Source organism: Marmota flaviventris, chromosome 11, assembly GCF_047511675.1.
Source record: "Marmota flaviventris isolate mMarFla1 chromosome 11, mMarFla1.hap1, whole genome shotgun sequence".
Taxonomy (NCBI): domain Eukaryota; kingdom Metazoa; phylum Chordata; class Mammalia; order Rodentia; family Sciuridae; genus Marmota; species Marmota flaviventris.
This window is the reverse complement of record NC_092508.1, coordinates 231,744-246,323: the sequence shown is the minus strand read 5'-3', so window position 1 is coordinate 246,323 and position 14,580 is coordinate 231,744. Positions and strand designations below refer to the sequence as shown.

Here is a 14,580-nt window from a genome sequence, read left to right as displayed (position 1 = left end):
AGCCCGTCTTCCACCTCCGACCTCTGCAGCTGCCTTTGGTGAGGGTGGGCTCCATGGATCCTCCTCCAGGTCCTGAGGTCTCAGCTGAGATGAACTCCTCCCAGGGGATTCCTGAGCTGCTTTCAGAAAGACCCTAAGGGGCGGGGAGGAGTTGAATGGGGAAGGGTGTAGCCTTTCAGGGTTTCTCTGGGTGTTCCGGGGAGAATGGCTGGCAGAAGGCAAGGTGGCCTGGTCTGATGCACAGCACCAGTGAGCCATGTGGGGCTGGCACTGGGTCTGGGCTCTGGGGGGAGTCCACCGACGACAAGCCACAGGCCTCACGGCACCTGCAGGCAGGAGGTTGGGGTCTCTGTGAGTAGGTTCAGCCCTCACCCAGCACCCGATGGGTTCTTCCTTCTGGGAACAGGTGCAGAAAGTCATGCCCAACAACACCTTCTACTTCTCCATCCTGAGAAACCCCGAGGCGCAGATGGAGGCCTCCTTCACCCACCACCAGGACTACCTGCCGCCTTCCAAGGACTCCGAAGTCTGGACGCGTTCCTGGACCCGCCACAGCGGTACCACAATGCCAGCCGGGGGTGAAGAATGCCTGTGCAGGAATAACAGAGGTTTGACCTGGACCTCGGTAACAGAGGCAGCAGAGCAGGGCTGTGTCTGGGCGCGCCTGGCCGAGGTGGAGCAGCGGTCCACTCCTGGGCCCTCTCAGCCTCGGGTCTGAGCTGCCGTGTGGCTGTAGGGCTGGGGCCGGGAGGGATGTGTTTCTGGAGGACAGTGAGCTGTCTTCAGAGCCCTTCCACCAAGAGCTGGCACAGACCTGGCCTGTGGGGCGATGGGTGGCAGCTGGGGAGCCAGGGGCAGGGCTGTGGGCTGGCCCCCAGGGAGTCCCAGAGGCAGACCTGCATTCTCAAGAGAAGCTGGAAATTCAGGGTTTTTTTATTTTTTTAGTTGTTGATAGACCTTTATTTTTTATTTATTTACATGTGTGCTGATATTCGAACCCAGTGCCTCACACGTGCCAGGCAAGTGCGGTACTGCTGAGCCCCAGCCCCAGCCCTGCAAATACAGGTTTTTATGTGAAATCTCCAAATTAAAAAGCTGTAGTTCCGGGGAGGGCTGCTACTGTGTTTTGACAGCTCCCTACAGGCCAAGCCCACACTCCTTCCAGCCTCCTGGATACACTTCTGTCAGGGTAGGCTGGAGCCATGGTGTTCCAATCCTGCCGTTTTTGCATTTCCCTCTTGTGATGGAGACCGTCTGGAAACGTCTCTGGTCATCTGACTTGTAGTCAGCTTGTGATTGTCCCTTGGTGCGGGAGGGGCCTGTATCAGTTCTGGGTCTGGGCTAGTCCCACCTGGGGGGGGGGCACCTGGCGACCATGGGTCGGTGTCAAGATCTGCCGAGCCACGTCTGTGGCCAGGAGCGTGGGGGGAGAGGTCCTTAGGCCACATCTGCTGGGAGCCTGTTGCCCAGTGTGCGTCTTCTGTTCTGTAGGCAGTGCCCCTCACCTCGAGCACTGAAGTCATTTTGTGAGTCGTGCTTCTGTAGAAGTCTGGCAGGCCACAGGTGTAGGGTTTAAGGAGGACAATACAAGACCCAAGAGGAGGCCAGATCTGGTTTGCATAATACCTGGGACCTGGCTTTATGGGCCCAGGACCAAGGAGATCGAGGTGGCACCTGTAACATAGGCAAGGATTTAGGATAAAGAGAGAGAGAGAGACATTGAGTTGTGAAGGAACCATCCAGGAGCCACTGAGAGGCAGAAATCACACTCCTCTTGTAAAAGGAGGGACACGTGCACAACTGCAGGGAAAGTCGGGGATTGTGCAGCTGCACCCTGTACCTCCAGCCCAGCTCCTAAGTACAGCCGGTCTCTACGTTTTGGATCCCAGCCCACATGGGGCTGCTCACTCTTGAGATGGCCATGTGCTCCCCTGAGTGTGGATCTACTGCCTACATAAGCCCCTATCCACGCCTTGGTCTGGCTCTTGCTGAAATTCTTTCCCTCAGGTATGCCAAGGACCCGCTGGTTCTGAATCAAGCCACTAGATCTTTGTCTTATTTTATCATTGGGTCTCAATGTACCCAGAGGGATTTATCCAGGTGAACACTTAGTAGCAGCAGCAACACAGGCATTTTTTTTTTTTACTTAACAATAAATAATTGAGAGTGGTTTTATCATTCGATAGCCCGTGGTTGGGTTGAGCTGAACAGTGTCATGGGAAAGGACCACCAGTGTCCTCTGAACAGGCTTGCAGTGGAGATGTTGCCAACAACACCCACTCAGTGGACATAAGGACTTCTTGGGTCCGGCCCGCCATGCTGCCCCCAGTAGCCGTGGACCACGAGGGGTTAACTACTGCATTGCCTGTGAAGAGGCAGGCCTGGGCAAGAAGAAAATGAGAGGGGTGTGTTAGTCAGAATGCCCAACAAGAGCAACTTAGAGGAGGAAAATTTATTTGGGGCTCACAGTTTCAGAGGTTTAGTCCATTGCTCTGGCCCGAGGTAAAGCAGAACTCATGGCACAAGGGGATGGCAGAGGAGAGCTGTTGGCTCATGGAAGTCAGGAAGGAGTGGGGGGGAGGGAGGGAGAGAGAGACAGAGAGAGAGAGAGAAGCCAGGGACAGGATATAGTCTCCAGGTCATGCCCCAGTGACCTATGCCCTTAGCCACACCCTACCTGCCTACAGTTAGCACCCAGTCATCCAATGAAATTGTTAATCCATCAAGTGAATTAATCCACCAGTGTTACAGCTCTCAAAATCTAATCACTGCCTAAAAGCCCCACCTCTGAACCTTTCTGCATTGGGGATTGTGCTTTTAAAATGTGCCTCTTGAGGAATGTTAAAGGGGCAAGAATCTCAGTCTGATGTGGAGTCTAAGTTGATTCCCCATCTTGTGGATGGTTTGAAATGTCTCTGGTACAGCATTGGGCAGTTGGTGGGGTCTGGGGAATGAGGCTTGTCCCTCGACCCTCACCTCAAGCTGGGCAACTTCAGTGGCTGGGACGTTAGGAAAGAGCAGACCCTGTTCTTAGATATTCCATGGAAGAAAACTGGGTGGGGGGACCCAGGAGGAATTTGTAGACCAGTCTACGGGTAGATTCAACAAACAAACAAACAAACAAAAAACTCCCAAATCCCCAAACAAAAAACCTGAAAAGCCATGAACAGAGCCACACTCTGATCACAAGTGCACCACAGTTTTCTTTAGAAACTTAATTTCTCTCCATGTTCATACCAATTTCTATCAAAGATGATCACCACAGAAAAATCAGTTGGTTTGCAAAACAAGTTTGGTTTTACTTGATGATTTACATAAGTTCAGCGAGAACTGTGATCTGCCAGGTAGTGGTCATGGAGCAGAGGCTTCCTGGGGTGCCAGCACAGTAGCACTAGCCTGTCACCCCAGTGACTCGGAGCCTAAGGCAGGAGGATTGCAAGTTCAAGGCCAGCCTCAGCAACTTAGCGTGACCTGTCTCAAAATGAAAAATGGAAAAGGCTGGGGATGTGGGTCAGGGGTTAAGTGCACCTGGGTTCAATCCCTGGTGCAAAAATCAAAACAAAACAAAATAAGAAAGCTCCTAAGGCTGGAGGCCAAGTCCGGGGCCACGGATCTCACCTGCAGCACAAGGCCCAAGGCTCCGGCCCTCGTCCACTCCCTGGAAGACCAAGCCCCTCGAAGCAGGCTTCTTATCCTATAACAAAGAGGATGGGTCTTCACTGAACTTGTACAAATAATCACGTCATAAAAAGTAAAATATATACACGGATAATTTGTTAATTCTGCAGGAATCTAATAAGGAGAAACACAGTAGATGCCGCACCTGTCTTCAGTCAGCTGGCTCTCTGCTGGGACCGAAGGCCGGCAAGGACAGTGCAGGAGGAAAAGTCTACTTGGGCTCGTGTTTCAGAGTGCATTCTCAGTGAGATCAGAGATGTTGCGACAGACTTGGAACTAGGAGAATATGGCTTCCAAACCTGAGCAGAGGCTGTGAAGAGCAGAGACATTGGCTGAGTCCAGGTTGGCCGTGTTCAGTGCAGAGGAAGTCACAGGTGCAGGTTCTGGGGGAAAGTGGAGAAGGGGATGCGGATTCAGGACGAGCCGACGTGCAGAGAACAGGGGTCCGAAGACGAGGAGAGGCGCAGATGGGAAGCCGTGAAACCACGGATGGCAGAGTCCCCCAAGCCGAGGAGGGACTCGGGGTTCCAGCTTCGCGTTAGCCGCTCATTACTGTGACAAAGTACTGCAGAAAACAGGGGAAGGCTTATTTTGGCTCAGGGTTTCAGAGGTTTTGGTCCAGGTGGCAGGGAGAGTGTCAGGTCAAAGCTGTCACCTAGGTGATCCCTTCAGGTCATGCCCAGATGACCCATCCCCTCCCCCTGGGCCCCACCCCCCCGTAGTCCATTCAGCTATGCATCCCACTTCTGAGCCAATTGGTGCCCTAGAGCCCAGCTCTGGACACTGCTGCCTGCCCACACACAAGCCTTCAGTGGACATTCCAGATGCATACCATGTGGCACATCAAGGACTTCCTGGGCCTCAGGCAGCACCCACCAGCTCCCACAGAAAAAGGGACTGTGCTCCGCTCCCATGGGCCGCGTGTGAACTGGGGAGGAGTCAGTGCTGGCCTGAACATGCAGGGCTGGTGGCCCAAGGCCTGGCACCACACAGCCATCTTGCTCCCAGCCGCACGCCGGAGAAGTGAAGTCCAGCATCAGCTCACATCTTTGTTTCTGCCTTCGAGGTTGGTGGGGATGTAAACTGGTAATGTCTCTTTTGGAGGGAAACATGGGGGTGTTTATTACTACTTGAAAATGCGTGTGGCTTGTGATAGAGAATTGTGAGTGTTCACCGTAGTACAAGGAAAGGAAAAGTGTCCTGAATGTTCTGTGAGAACCATCCACAGACGCTGACTCCATTGCTCTGGGTCCAAGTGAGGCAGCATGTCGTGGTGGAGGGTGTGGGGGAGGAAGGCAGTTATCAACACTTGGCAGCCAGGAAGCAGAGAGAGAGAGAGAGAGAGCTCCACTGACCAGGGACAAAATATACACCCGAAGGCACACCTCCAGGACCCACCTCCCCCCAGCCAGACCCCACCTGCCTGTGGTCACCACCCAGCTAATCCCTGTCAGGGAGTAGTGCACTGCTTAGGTAAGGCCCTCCTGACCCAGTCTCTGCACCTCTGAACCTCCTCACCCCGCCTCACGCCTGGGCTTTGGGGACGCCTCACATCTGAACCACAACAACCTACATTCAGAAAAGCCCACGTCCAAATTGTGCTGACTGTAGATCACTTGAAGGAGAAGCTCCCTCAGACTAGGGGAAACTCAAGCAAAACTCAGCCTTTTAGATGAAGACAGAAAGTTCTACTGGTGAATTCAGAATCCCGCGAAGAGTACTTGTTGCTGTTTCTTATTACTTTGGGTGCAGGGGATTAGATGGAGGGCCCAGGGTGCCAGTCAGGCCCTTGACCGCACAGAGGACAGGACCTGGGCCCAGGGTGCCAATCAGGCCCTCGACTGCACAGGGGATGGGTCCAGGGCCCAGGGTGCCAGCCAGGTCCTTGACCGCTCAGGGGTCTGGATGAGGACCCAGGGCGCCAGCCAGGCCCTCCAACATGGGGGCATGAGTCAGCCTTCCTGCTTGGTCACCCCTTTCTTCAATGGCACTGTGGTGATCTCTATTCATTCCGCTGATCTTAAGAGCAAGAATAATCTGTATTCAAGAGTGGCCTTCTTCATGAACCTGATTGAAGCTTTTTTTGAGAAAAATTAAATCTGTGGGTGAATGTGTACTTGTAAAAGTACAGATTTAAAATTCTGCTGATGGTTTGGCAGGTGAGAAAGAGGCCCAGGTGTTCCCACTGCACGCAGCCTTTTAGGGTGACAGTTGTGACTAACTGTCAGAAGGCCATCACAGGACATTAGGGTTCAGCGTCACTATATTTTTCGATAGTGTTTCTCCGAGTCATCAAATCAGCCTAATGAGTTCATCATCTCCACAAGAGAGGAGATGCACCTGCGGGATATCCAAGGCCACCTCCAAAATCTCCAAAGCCAAAGCACACCATGCAGAGCTTGGCTCAGAGAATGTCCCCAACAATGCCAGAAAGTCTGAAACCCTGTGAGCTGAGAGCAGGGACAGTCGGCCAGAGTCACAGAGGGTCACTTCCTGAGTTGTAAAGTGATTAAAAGACTTAACAAAAAGGCACGAACCCCAAACACTTCACCTTTTAATTTTCCTCAGTAATAAGAACCCCAGTCAAGAGCACAAGACCCAGGAAATCGTCTTCACCCAACACAGACTAGTCACCAAGAGTACAGAAGACCCCTATGGGGCTCCCTGCAGAGGCCGCCTGGCAACTCACAGGTCAGTCCTGACCAGGGCCCAGGTCTAACGAGACAGACCCTGGGAGAGTGTCTGAGGCTGTGTGCACCCCACTGGAGGAGGGAGCGCTCCTGGGGGCCTTGCAGGGCCTGAGACAGTGTTTTACAGAGGACACCCAGGACAGTTCACAGCCACCATGAGAGTTCCGGAACAGAGCGCTGAGCTCTGCAGGTCCTTAGAGCAGATGCTTCCAGGCTGACCTGGGAGCCGCGTCTCCCTGTCTCTGATGGAGCAGGCGCTTACAGGACCTGAACAGAGAGCTGAGCCACTGTCACCTGGGAACACGGCAGAAGAGCTGCAGAGGCAGAGACGGCTGAAGACTCAACACAGGTCACAGAATTCAATAAGAGTCTCTTGAAAACTTTACCCCCAGAACGAACAAACAAGACTTTACCAAGAGCAGAAGACACCTTGAGAAAAGCCTTCCTGTGCTTTTGGTTTTGGTACCAGGGATTGAACTCGGGGGCACTCCGCCACTGAACCCCATCCCAGCCCTATTTTGTGTTTTACTTGGAGACAGAGCCTCACTGAGTTGCTTGGTGCCTCCCTTTTGCTGAGGGTGGCTTGAACTTGTGATCCTCTGGCCCGACTTCTTTTATTCCTTCCTTAAATTTGCATTTTTGAGGCAATCCATTAAAAGTTTCTGAAATTAGGCAAATCAGTCTTTTTTATGAATAAAAATGATTTTCTATAGTCTTTATAGTTTTTCTCATCAAAAACACATTTTCTTCATGTATTCTTTGTATGTAGAATAATAGATATTAATTTAAATTTTTAGCTTTTAGTAACCTTGATTTCTAGTGAAGTCCCAGGGGGAGAGATGTTCTCAGTTACCTGCCACATATCATCAGCTTATAAAAACACATCTTAGAAGTTTTTGAAACATGTGCTTCTTCTAGAACAAGTTTGCTTCTTGATGTGACGGGGATCTCAGCGGACCCAAGCGCACACGTTGTCTTTTCTGTAGAGCATCAGGGCCTAGGGTATGCGGGGCGCTGCGGGCAGTGAGGTCCACTGTACATCCTGTAGCCAGGCATGAGCTTTGTGACTGCTCTGGCACCACTTCCAACATCTCCATTCACCTCAGATGTCTATTTTTAACAATAAAGCTTTTATAAAGTAATATAAGCTTTTACATACCCAGATCACTTATGGAAACTGAGATCTTAGGCAGGCAGAGGCTTAATTTCCAATTATTTCCTGGTTCATAAATACCCTACCTCACAGACTAACTGCTGGGCTGGAAGCTCAGGAAGGGCCCCTTCTGCTTATTTACTCTTAAGTCAGACTCACATTTTCATGGTCTTCAACATCTAGCCAAGATGGAGATGACCCGGCCTGGCAGCAAACCCAGGCAAAAATGAAGGCTAACAATTCTAAAGACATCTTCATTTTTACTTTACTAGTAAATGTAAAACCGACTTGTTCACCACAGATTGACTCACATCGCGAGCACTCGGAGGCATTTGGGTGACTAAGCGGTTTTCATCTATGTGAACACACACCTGCCGTCGGTGAGCTGACCCAGAACTCCCTCAGGGACTGGACCTGAGGACAGCTGCGGTAGGTCCACCTGCATAACATACGTGCACATGTGTGCACAGAGATCTCACCGTTTTCATTTTAGAATTCTGGTCATGAGACAAAAAACAGAGTGCTAGAAGCTCACCAGCTTTTATAAAGACAGCTGAATCCAAGTCCCAGTCTGACAGTAGGTCTGGTTAAGGCCACCTGGAGGCACGGCGGACCCTGGGACTTCATTCCGAGAGCTGGTCTTACAGAGGCTACGGACCAGGGTTGGGGTAAAGCAGCCCCACAGCAGCTTGGTTTTTAAAAACCCTCTTCCCCGTCCCATCCCCCTTCCATCTTAAGGGGGTTCGGGAGCTGCGTCAGCTGTTTGCATTTTAGCAAGGAACGCGGGAATAACCACCCCAGAAGCACCTGGAGTTTGATGGCACAGCCATCTCTTTCGTTTGCCAGAGTGGATGGCTTGACTGAGCAGCACAGGTAGAGAATGTGTCTAGAAATGGTCTTTAAAATATTATTCATGTTTTCTTCTTTTTTTTCCCTGGTTCGTATGGCAGACAAAGCTGTTTTTCTTGTGTTGGACAGACACAAGGGACGTCCTGCTGAGGCCGAGGTTCTGACTGAGGCAGAGGGCTCACTCTCTCTGTCTTATGGGGCTGCTCTTTGTCACCTTGCTGGTCAACTTTGTCACTGTGAGGAAGTGCTTGAGAAAATCTGCCCACAGGAGGAAAGGTTTATCCCAGCTCACGGCCCCAGGGGGTTCAGTTCAGGTCCACTGGCCCATGGGTTCAGCCTGGTCTCAGAACTCCAGGTTGGAGCCCACACAGAGCAGGCTGTGGCCAGAGGTCTGGCCATCCCCTGCTGAGCCACAGAATGACCCCTACAACCTCTGCAGGGGCTCAGGGGTCCAGGTGCCAGAAGACGAGTTTGTCTTGGGGGTCCCGTCACCTCCAGGGCCTCGGCTTCCCCTCCTTGGCTCCGCCTCGGGCAGGGGGTGTTGGGACAGCCGTCCTGGTCAACCCCAAACCTGCTGAGCTGGCCATGTGAGTAGGCGGCTAGTGCTGGGAGCCCTGTTCCTCCTCTCAGACTAGGGGACATGCGGAGACCTTTCAGAGCCTGGCCTGGGCCGGGGAGTGTGCTGTGTGGTGGCCTGTCCCATCTGAAGCCTGTTTCCCTCCGTCTGCTCCCTGAGGCATGCACCTCCGGCTCCTCCTGGCTGAGGCTGAGCTTGTGCTGACACCAGCCCGGGTGGGCCCAGGCTGTGGGGCACCTGCCAAGTGTGGACAGAATGTCCCTCTTGTGCCCATGTGGCCTGGGGAGCCACGTGGCACTTGCACCTGCTGCTGGCGTGGGCACAATCACCCTTTGAGTGAAGGGCCCAGGGGCTTCCAGGAGACAGGAAGCGGCCTCAGAGGCGCCAGAGCTGCTGTGGGGTGAGCAGAGCCGGGGGCTGCGTGTGGTCCTCCCCGAGGGCCTTCCTGGAGGCAGGCGGAGGCAGAGGACGTCAGGTGGAGCTGGAGGGGCCAGCAGGCCCTCCGGTGTCTGCTCTTGCTTGCCGTGAGTGTCACCCTTCTAGGGCTCCACCATGTGGGTCCCCATGAGCATGCGGGGGCATCCCTTTGCAGCAGGGGTTTGGTTCTGTCAGGTGTGTGACTAGAATCCTGATCTCGTCCCCAAGTGCTCTAGGCTGCCCACCTCTGTGTCCTGGTCTGGGATGTGTCTGGCTTGTGGCCTGGCCTGCTGGCCCCATGCCTGCATCTCCTCCCCACCACCCCAGCTGGCTGTACACCCTCACTGCCCCGGTCTGTCTCTGTGCAAATCAGACAGAGACCCCTGGGAAGGTCCACCCAAGGCTGCCCTGGGAGGCTGCTCTCTGGAGGCCCCCCTCCTGGGGCTTCGGGCTCCTGTGAAGAGTCCTCCAGGTCCCCTCAGGCCAGGGCCCCACAGATGTGCGAGGGATTCCTGGGATGGGGGTCTGGATAAGCCAGGTGAGCTGCCCACAGCAGGGCTCTGACCACTGAAGGGGGCAGTGGGATCAGGAGGCCACAGGAGGACCTTCCTCCATCCCTGCCCCCACCATGTGCGCCCGCTCAGGGTGGGAGAGAGGCTCTCACAGGGAGGAACTGATGAGGACCCAGTGGGGGTGATCCCGGTTCCTCTTGCCCTGGAGATCTGCAGCCCAGAGCTGCGTCCACAGTCCAGGCCTCCCGGTGGATGGGGGTCGCCATGTCTCTGGGCCCTGAGGGTCCTCTGGCCTGCCCTGCTGTCCCGTGGGAGGGTCCTGTGGTGTGGGGCACCTTGCACTGGAGGGGGCCTCTGCTGTGCACCCCACCCCCACCCTGCTCAGGCAGCCCGGCCGTTTGTGGGTCCCTTGGGGCCTTGAGTTTAGCCCCTCCTCTGTGGGGACGCTCTGAGCGCTGCCCTGGGCACCGTGTGGGAGCCCGTGAGCTGTCCTGCTGTCTGTCTTCCCTGTTGCTCAGTCCATTTGTGGACACAGATGTTCTTGCTGCCACAGCTCGGGCTGACCAGCTGCTTGGCCAGGCAATCCAGGCAGACGGCCGGCAGGGCTGGGCTCCCTGGGACCGTCCTGACCTGCGGCCACTCTGACCTGCAGAGCATGGGGGCCCCACACATCCCAGGGCGGACGGTGCTTTTCCAGCGGGAGAGGACGGGCCTGACCTACAGGGTGCCCGCGCTGCTCCTGGTGCCCCCTGGTCCCACGCTGTTGGCCTTTGCGGAGCAGCGACTCAGCCCCAGCGACTCTCATGGCCACCGCCTGGTGCTGAGGAGGGGCACGCTGGCTGGGGGCTCCGTGCAGGTGAGTGGTCAGCACAGAAGTGTGGGGTCCTGACGCAGGCAGCCTGGATGGGGAGGCTGAGGCCCAGTTCCTGAGCGCCCCCTGTCCTGGGCCCAGGCCTTGGGCATCCTGGCCAGTCACACTCCTCCTCTGGCAGTGGGGTACTCTGCGTGTGCTGGGGACAGCCGTCCTGGAGGGGCACCGCTCCATGAACCCCTGCCCAGTACTGGACACGGCCTCAGGCACCGTCTTCCTCTTCTTCATCGCCGTGCTGGGCCACACCCCCGAGGCTGTGCAGATCGCCACTGGCAGGAACGCGGCCCGCCTCTGCTGTGTGACCAGCTGTGACGCTGGCCTCACCTGGGGCAGCGCTCGGGACCTCACTGAGGAGGCCATCGGGGCCGTGGTGCAGGGTAGGCTGGCCAGGGAGGGTGGCTCCCCTTCCCCACAGGCCACCTGGGACCTCCTGCTGGCCCTGCCAGCCGCCTGCTGAGACAGGCTTCAATCCCGCTCTCAGGACTGCCTGGCCCCCAGGAAAGCCTCATTCCCAGGCAGACGGGATTAGTCCTGCACCCCACAGCCGGTGGGCAGGCCCGGTGCCTCCAGTGGACCTAAGGCACTGTCCTCTCCCTGGCCTTGACTGTCTGCTGAGGCTGAGATCTGGCTTCCAAACCCATGGCCTCCCACCCCCATGGCCTCCCACCCCCATGGCCTCCCGCCCCCCATGACCTCCCATCCCCATGGCCTCCCACCCCCATGACCTCCCACCCCCATGACCTCCCACCCCTATGGCCTCCCACCTCCATGGCCTCCCACCCCCATGACCTCCCACCCCCATGGCCTCCCACCCCCATGACCTCCCACCCCCATGGCCTCCCGCCCCCCATGACCTCCCGCCCCCCATGACCTCCCATCCCCATGGCCTCCCACCCCCATGACCTCCCACCCCCATGGCCTCCCACCCCTATGGCCTCGCACACCCATGACCTCCCACCCCCATGGCCTCTACCCCCCATGACCTCCCACCCCCATGACCTCCCGCCCCCATGACCTCCCGCCCCCATGGCCTCCCACCCCCATGACCTCCCACCCCCATGGCCTCTTACCCCCCATGACCTCCCACCCCCATGGCCTCCTACCCCCATGGCCTCCCACCCCCATGGCCTCTACCCCCCATGACCTCCTGCCCCCATGACCTCCCACCCCCATGGCCTCCCGCCCCCATGACCTCCCACCCCCATGGCCTCCCGCCCCCATGACCTCCCACCCCCATGACCTCCCACCCCTATGGCCTCGCACACCCATGACCTCCCACTCCCATGGCCTCTTACCCCCCATGACCTCCCACCCCCATGGCCTCCCGCCCCCATGACCTCCCACCCCCATGGCCTCCCGCCCCCATGGCCTCCCACACCCATGGCCTCCTACTCTCCGTGGCTTTCTCTTCTTTCTCCCTCCTCATTCAGCCTAGGGGACCTGGCCTTTGGACTCTGATCCCCAGGCCTTCCCTCTGAGACTGCTACCCCCTCCCTACATGAAGATTGGCTGCCCACCAATCTTCATGGCCACCCTGACCTCTGCTGGTAGGCACTGACCTTGGACTCCATGCGGAGGGAGATGGACAGTGGGCAGAGCTGCTCCTAAGGCCTCTTGGAGGCCCTCACACCCCAGACCTGCCCAGCGGCTCTCTGCAGTGCCTGTGCCTGCCTAGCACCACTGGAGGCCACCAACTGGACTTGGGGCTGGCGGCTGGCTGAGCCTGACTCAGGGCCGGGTCTGGCCCAGGTGTCCAGCCCTTGCCTCGTAGCAAGCCCTGGTCAGAACCCCGGCACCAGGGGAGAAAACCTGGCCTGTCAGCCTGACCTGAGGCACTGACCAAACTTCTTCCTGCCCCCTCATGGGCACTGCCCACTGCCACCCCCTCTAGGGCACCCAGGTCCCCTCTCACCTCTGCCTTCCTTTGTGCAGGCTGGGCCACCTTTGCAGTGGGGCCAGGCCACGGGGTCCAGCTGCGCTCAGGCCGCCTGCTGGTTCCTGCTTACACCTACCGAGTGGACCGTCGGGAGTGCTTTGGCAAGATCTGCTGGACCAGCCCCCACGCCTTCGCCTTCTACAGTGATGACCATGGCCGCACCTGGCACTGTGGGGGCCTGGTGTCCAACCTGCGCTCTGGCGAATGCCAGTTTGCCCCAGTGGACGGAGGCTTCCTCTACTGCAATGCCCGGAGCCCCCTGGGCAGCCGTGTGCAGGCACTCAGCCCCAATGAGGGCACATCCTTCCTGCCCGGGGAGCTTGTGCCCACCCTGGCCGAGACTTCCCGGGGCTGTCAGGGCAGCATCGTGGGATTCCCTGCCCCACCCCCCGGAAGGCCTCAGGATGAGGGGCAGTCGCCGGGCACCAGGAGTCCCCCTCCCCCTCCCCCCCTCTGTCCTGGGGTCCTGGAGCCCTCTGGGGAGGGTGCTGAAGACCCTAATGGGGGCTTGGTGTCTTCTCAGCCCTTCTGCCTCCCACAGCCCTGGGGGAGTGGTCCAGTGGAGCCTGGCCCTGAACCTGGGCTTGGTGAGGACCGGGGGGCCGGGATCCCAATGCTCCCCGGGCCCTCTGCTGCCCCACCTCGAAGCCCCACATGGCTGCTGTATTCCCACCCTGCAGGGCGCAGGGCCCGGCTCCACATGGGCATTTACCTGAGCCGGTCCCCCCTGGACCCCCACAGCTGGACAAAGCCCTGGGTGATCTATGAGGGCCCCAGTGGCTACTCTGACCTGGCCTTCCTAGGGCCTGTGCCTGGGGCGACCCCAGCCTTTGCCTGTCTGTTTGAGAGCGGGGCCAGGGTCTCCTATGAGGAAATCTCCTTCTGCATGTTCTCTCTGCCCGAGATCCTGGAAAACGTGCCGGTAGGCCTTGAGCCACCCCCCTCTGGGGACAAACCTCGGGGGCACTGCAGGCCCTCTTGATGGGCCCTCTGGCTGGGCACCCTGGGGGGGGGGTGGAGGACACAGAGAGGAAGGCTGGGGTGACCACAGGATGGACAGAGCTCTGCACCCGGCTTCTGCCCTGGCTGTGGAGGGTGAGTGTGGAGGACCCTGCCAGTGGAGGTGGAGAGGTTTGCATGTGGGTGGGGTGGGAGAAGGCCTCTTCCCAAGGCTGACCAGGTGGCCACTGCAGCTCTGGAGCTGGACAGTGAGCCTCAAGAGCCAGGGTCTCGTCTGCCCAGATTTTCCTTCCTCCTGTTCAGCAGACAGCTTGCTGCTCTCTGGAGTGAGAACCAGCGATAAAGGGCTGAGTGGTGTGTGGTGCACGTTCCCATGTCCGAGCCCTGGGAAGGGCGCTGTGCTCTATCTAGCCCCTTCCCCAACCCCCTGCCTCAGACCTCCCTGCCCTAACCACGCTGCTCCCAAATGCTCGGGGGTGGCCGGCAGAAAGGAGGTCAGGAGGAGAAGAGGCCTTGTGCCTCTTCTGTCTGCTGTCCACTTGGTGCTGACCCCGCCATTCTGGGATGTGTTGATGGGTAAGCTCTTCCTGTCTCTGAATTCTGTCTGCAGACGCAACTGGGCTCCATCCTGCTTGGCTGCCCCTGCCCAGAGGAGGGCGCGTCTCCTGGGACCAACCAGTATGCCCTGTGCCCCGGAGAGGGCTCTGGTTGCATGGGGGCTGCTTTTAAAGTCCTACTTTCTAATGATAAAATTGTATCTATTTCTTTCTGTTTTGGGGGGGACTGGGGATTGAACACAGTGGTGCTTGACCACCGAGACACATCCTCAGCCCTTTTTTGTATTTTTCAATTTGAGTCAGGATCTCACTGAGTTCCTGGGACCTTGATGAATTGCTGAGACTAGCTCTGATCCCGACACCCTCCTCAGTCCTGGAGC

At 57.2% G+C, this 14,580-nt stretch overlaps 1 protein-coding gene across 4 annotated transcripts; it reads left to right on the top strand.

The window, feature by feature from the left end:
• The first annotated feature begins 571 nt into the window (after nucleotides 1-571).
• On the top strand, nucleotides 572-14,395 carry Neu4 (neuraminidase 4). 4 transcript variants are annotated; one of them, XM_071619438.1, is made up of 6 exons: nucleotides 572-608; nucleotides 7,823-8,394; nucleotides 8,500-9,347; nucleotides 10,531-10,732; nucleotides 10,869-11,124; nucleotides 12,680-14,395. In XM_071619438.1, the coding sequence occupies exons 3-6, from the start codon at nucleotides 9,109-9,111 to the stop codon at nucleotides 13,663-13,665; spliced, it is 1,683 nt and encodes a 560-aa protein (XP_071475539.1). In that variant the 5' UTR covers nucleotides 572-608; nucleotides 7,823-8,394; nucleotides 8,500-9,108; the 3' UTR covers nucleotides 13,666-14,395. The 4 variants fall into 4 exon arrangements, with proteins under 4 accessions (XP_071475539.1, XP_071475538.1, XP_071475540.1 ...); XM_071619437.1 differs by lacking the exon at nucleotides 572-608 and adding an exon at nucleotides 7,112-7,370; XM_071619439.1 differs by lacking the exon at nucleotides 572-608 and having other exon boundaries at nucleotides 7,757-7,950; nucleotides 8,260-8,394.
• Nucleotides 14,396-14,580: the final 185 nt, after the last annotated feature.

Coding starts and splice junctions, on each gene's coding strand:
- Neu4 (XM_071619438.1), top strand. CDS start 9,109: ATGCACCTCCGGCTCCTCCTGGCTGAGGCTGAGCTTGTGCTGACACCA. Junction 9,348..10,530: donor GGCGCCAGAGCTGCTGTGGG/GTGAGCAGAGCC, acceptor TGACCTGCAGAG/CATGGGGGCCCCACACATCC. Junction 10,733..10,868: donor TGGCTGGGGGCTCCGTGCAG/GTGAGTGGTCAG, acceptor CTCCTCTGGCAG/TGGGGTACTCTGCGTGTGCT.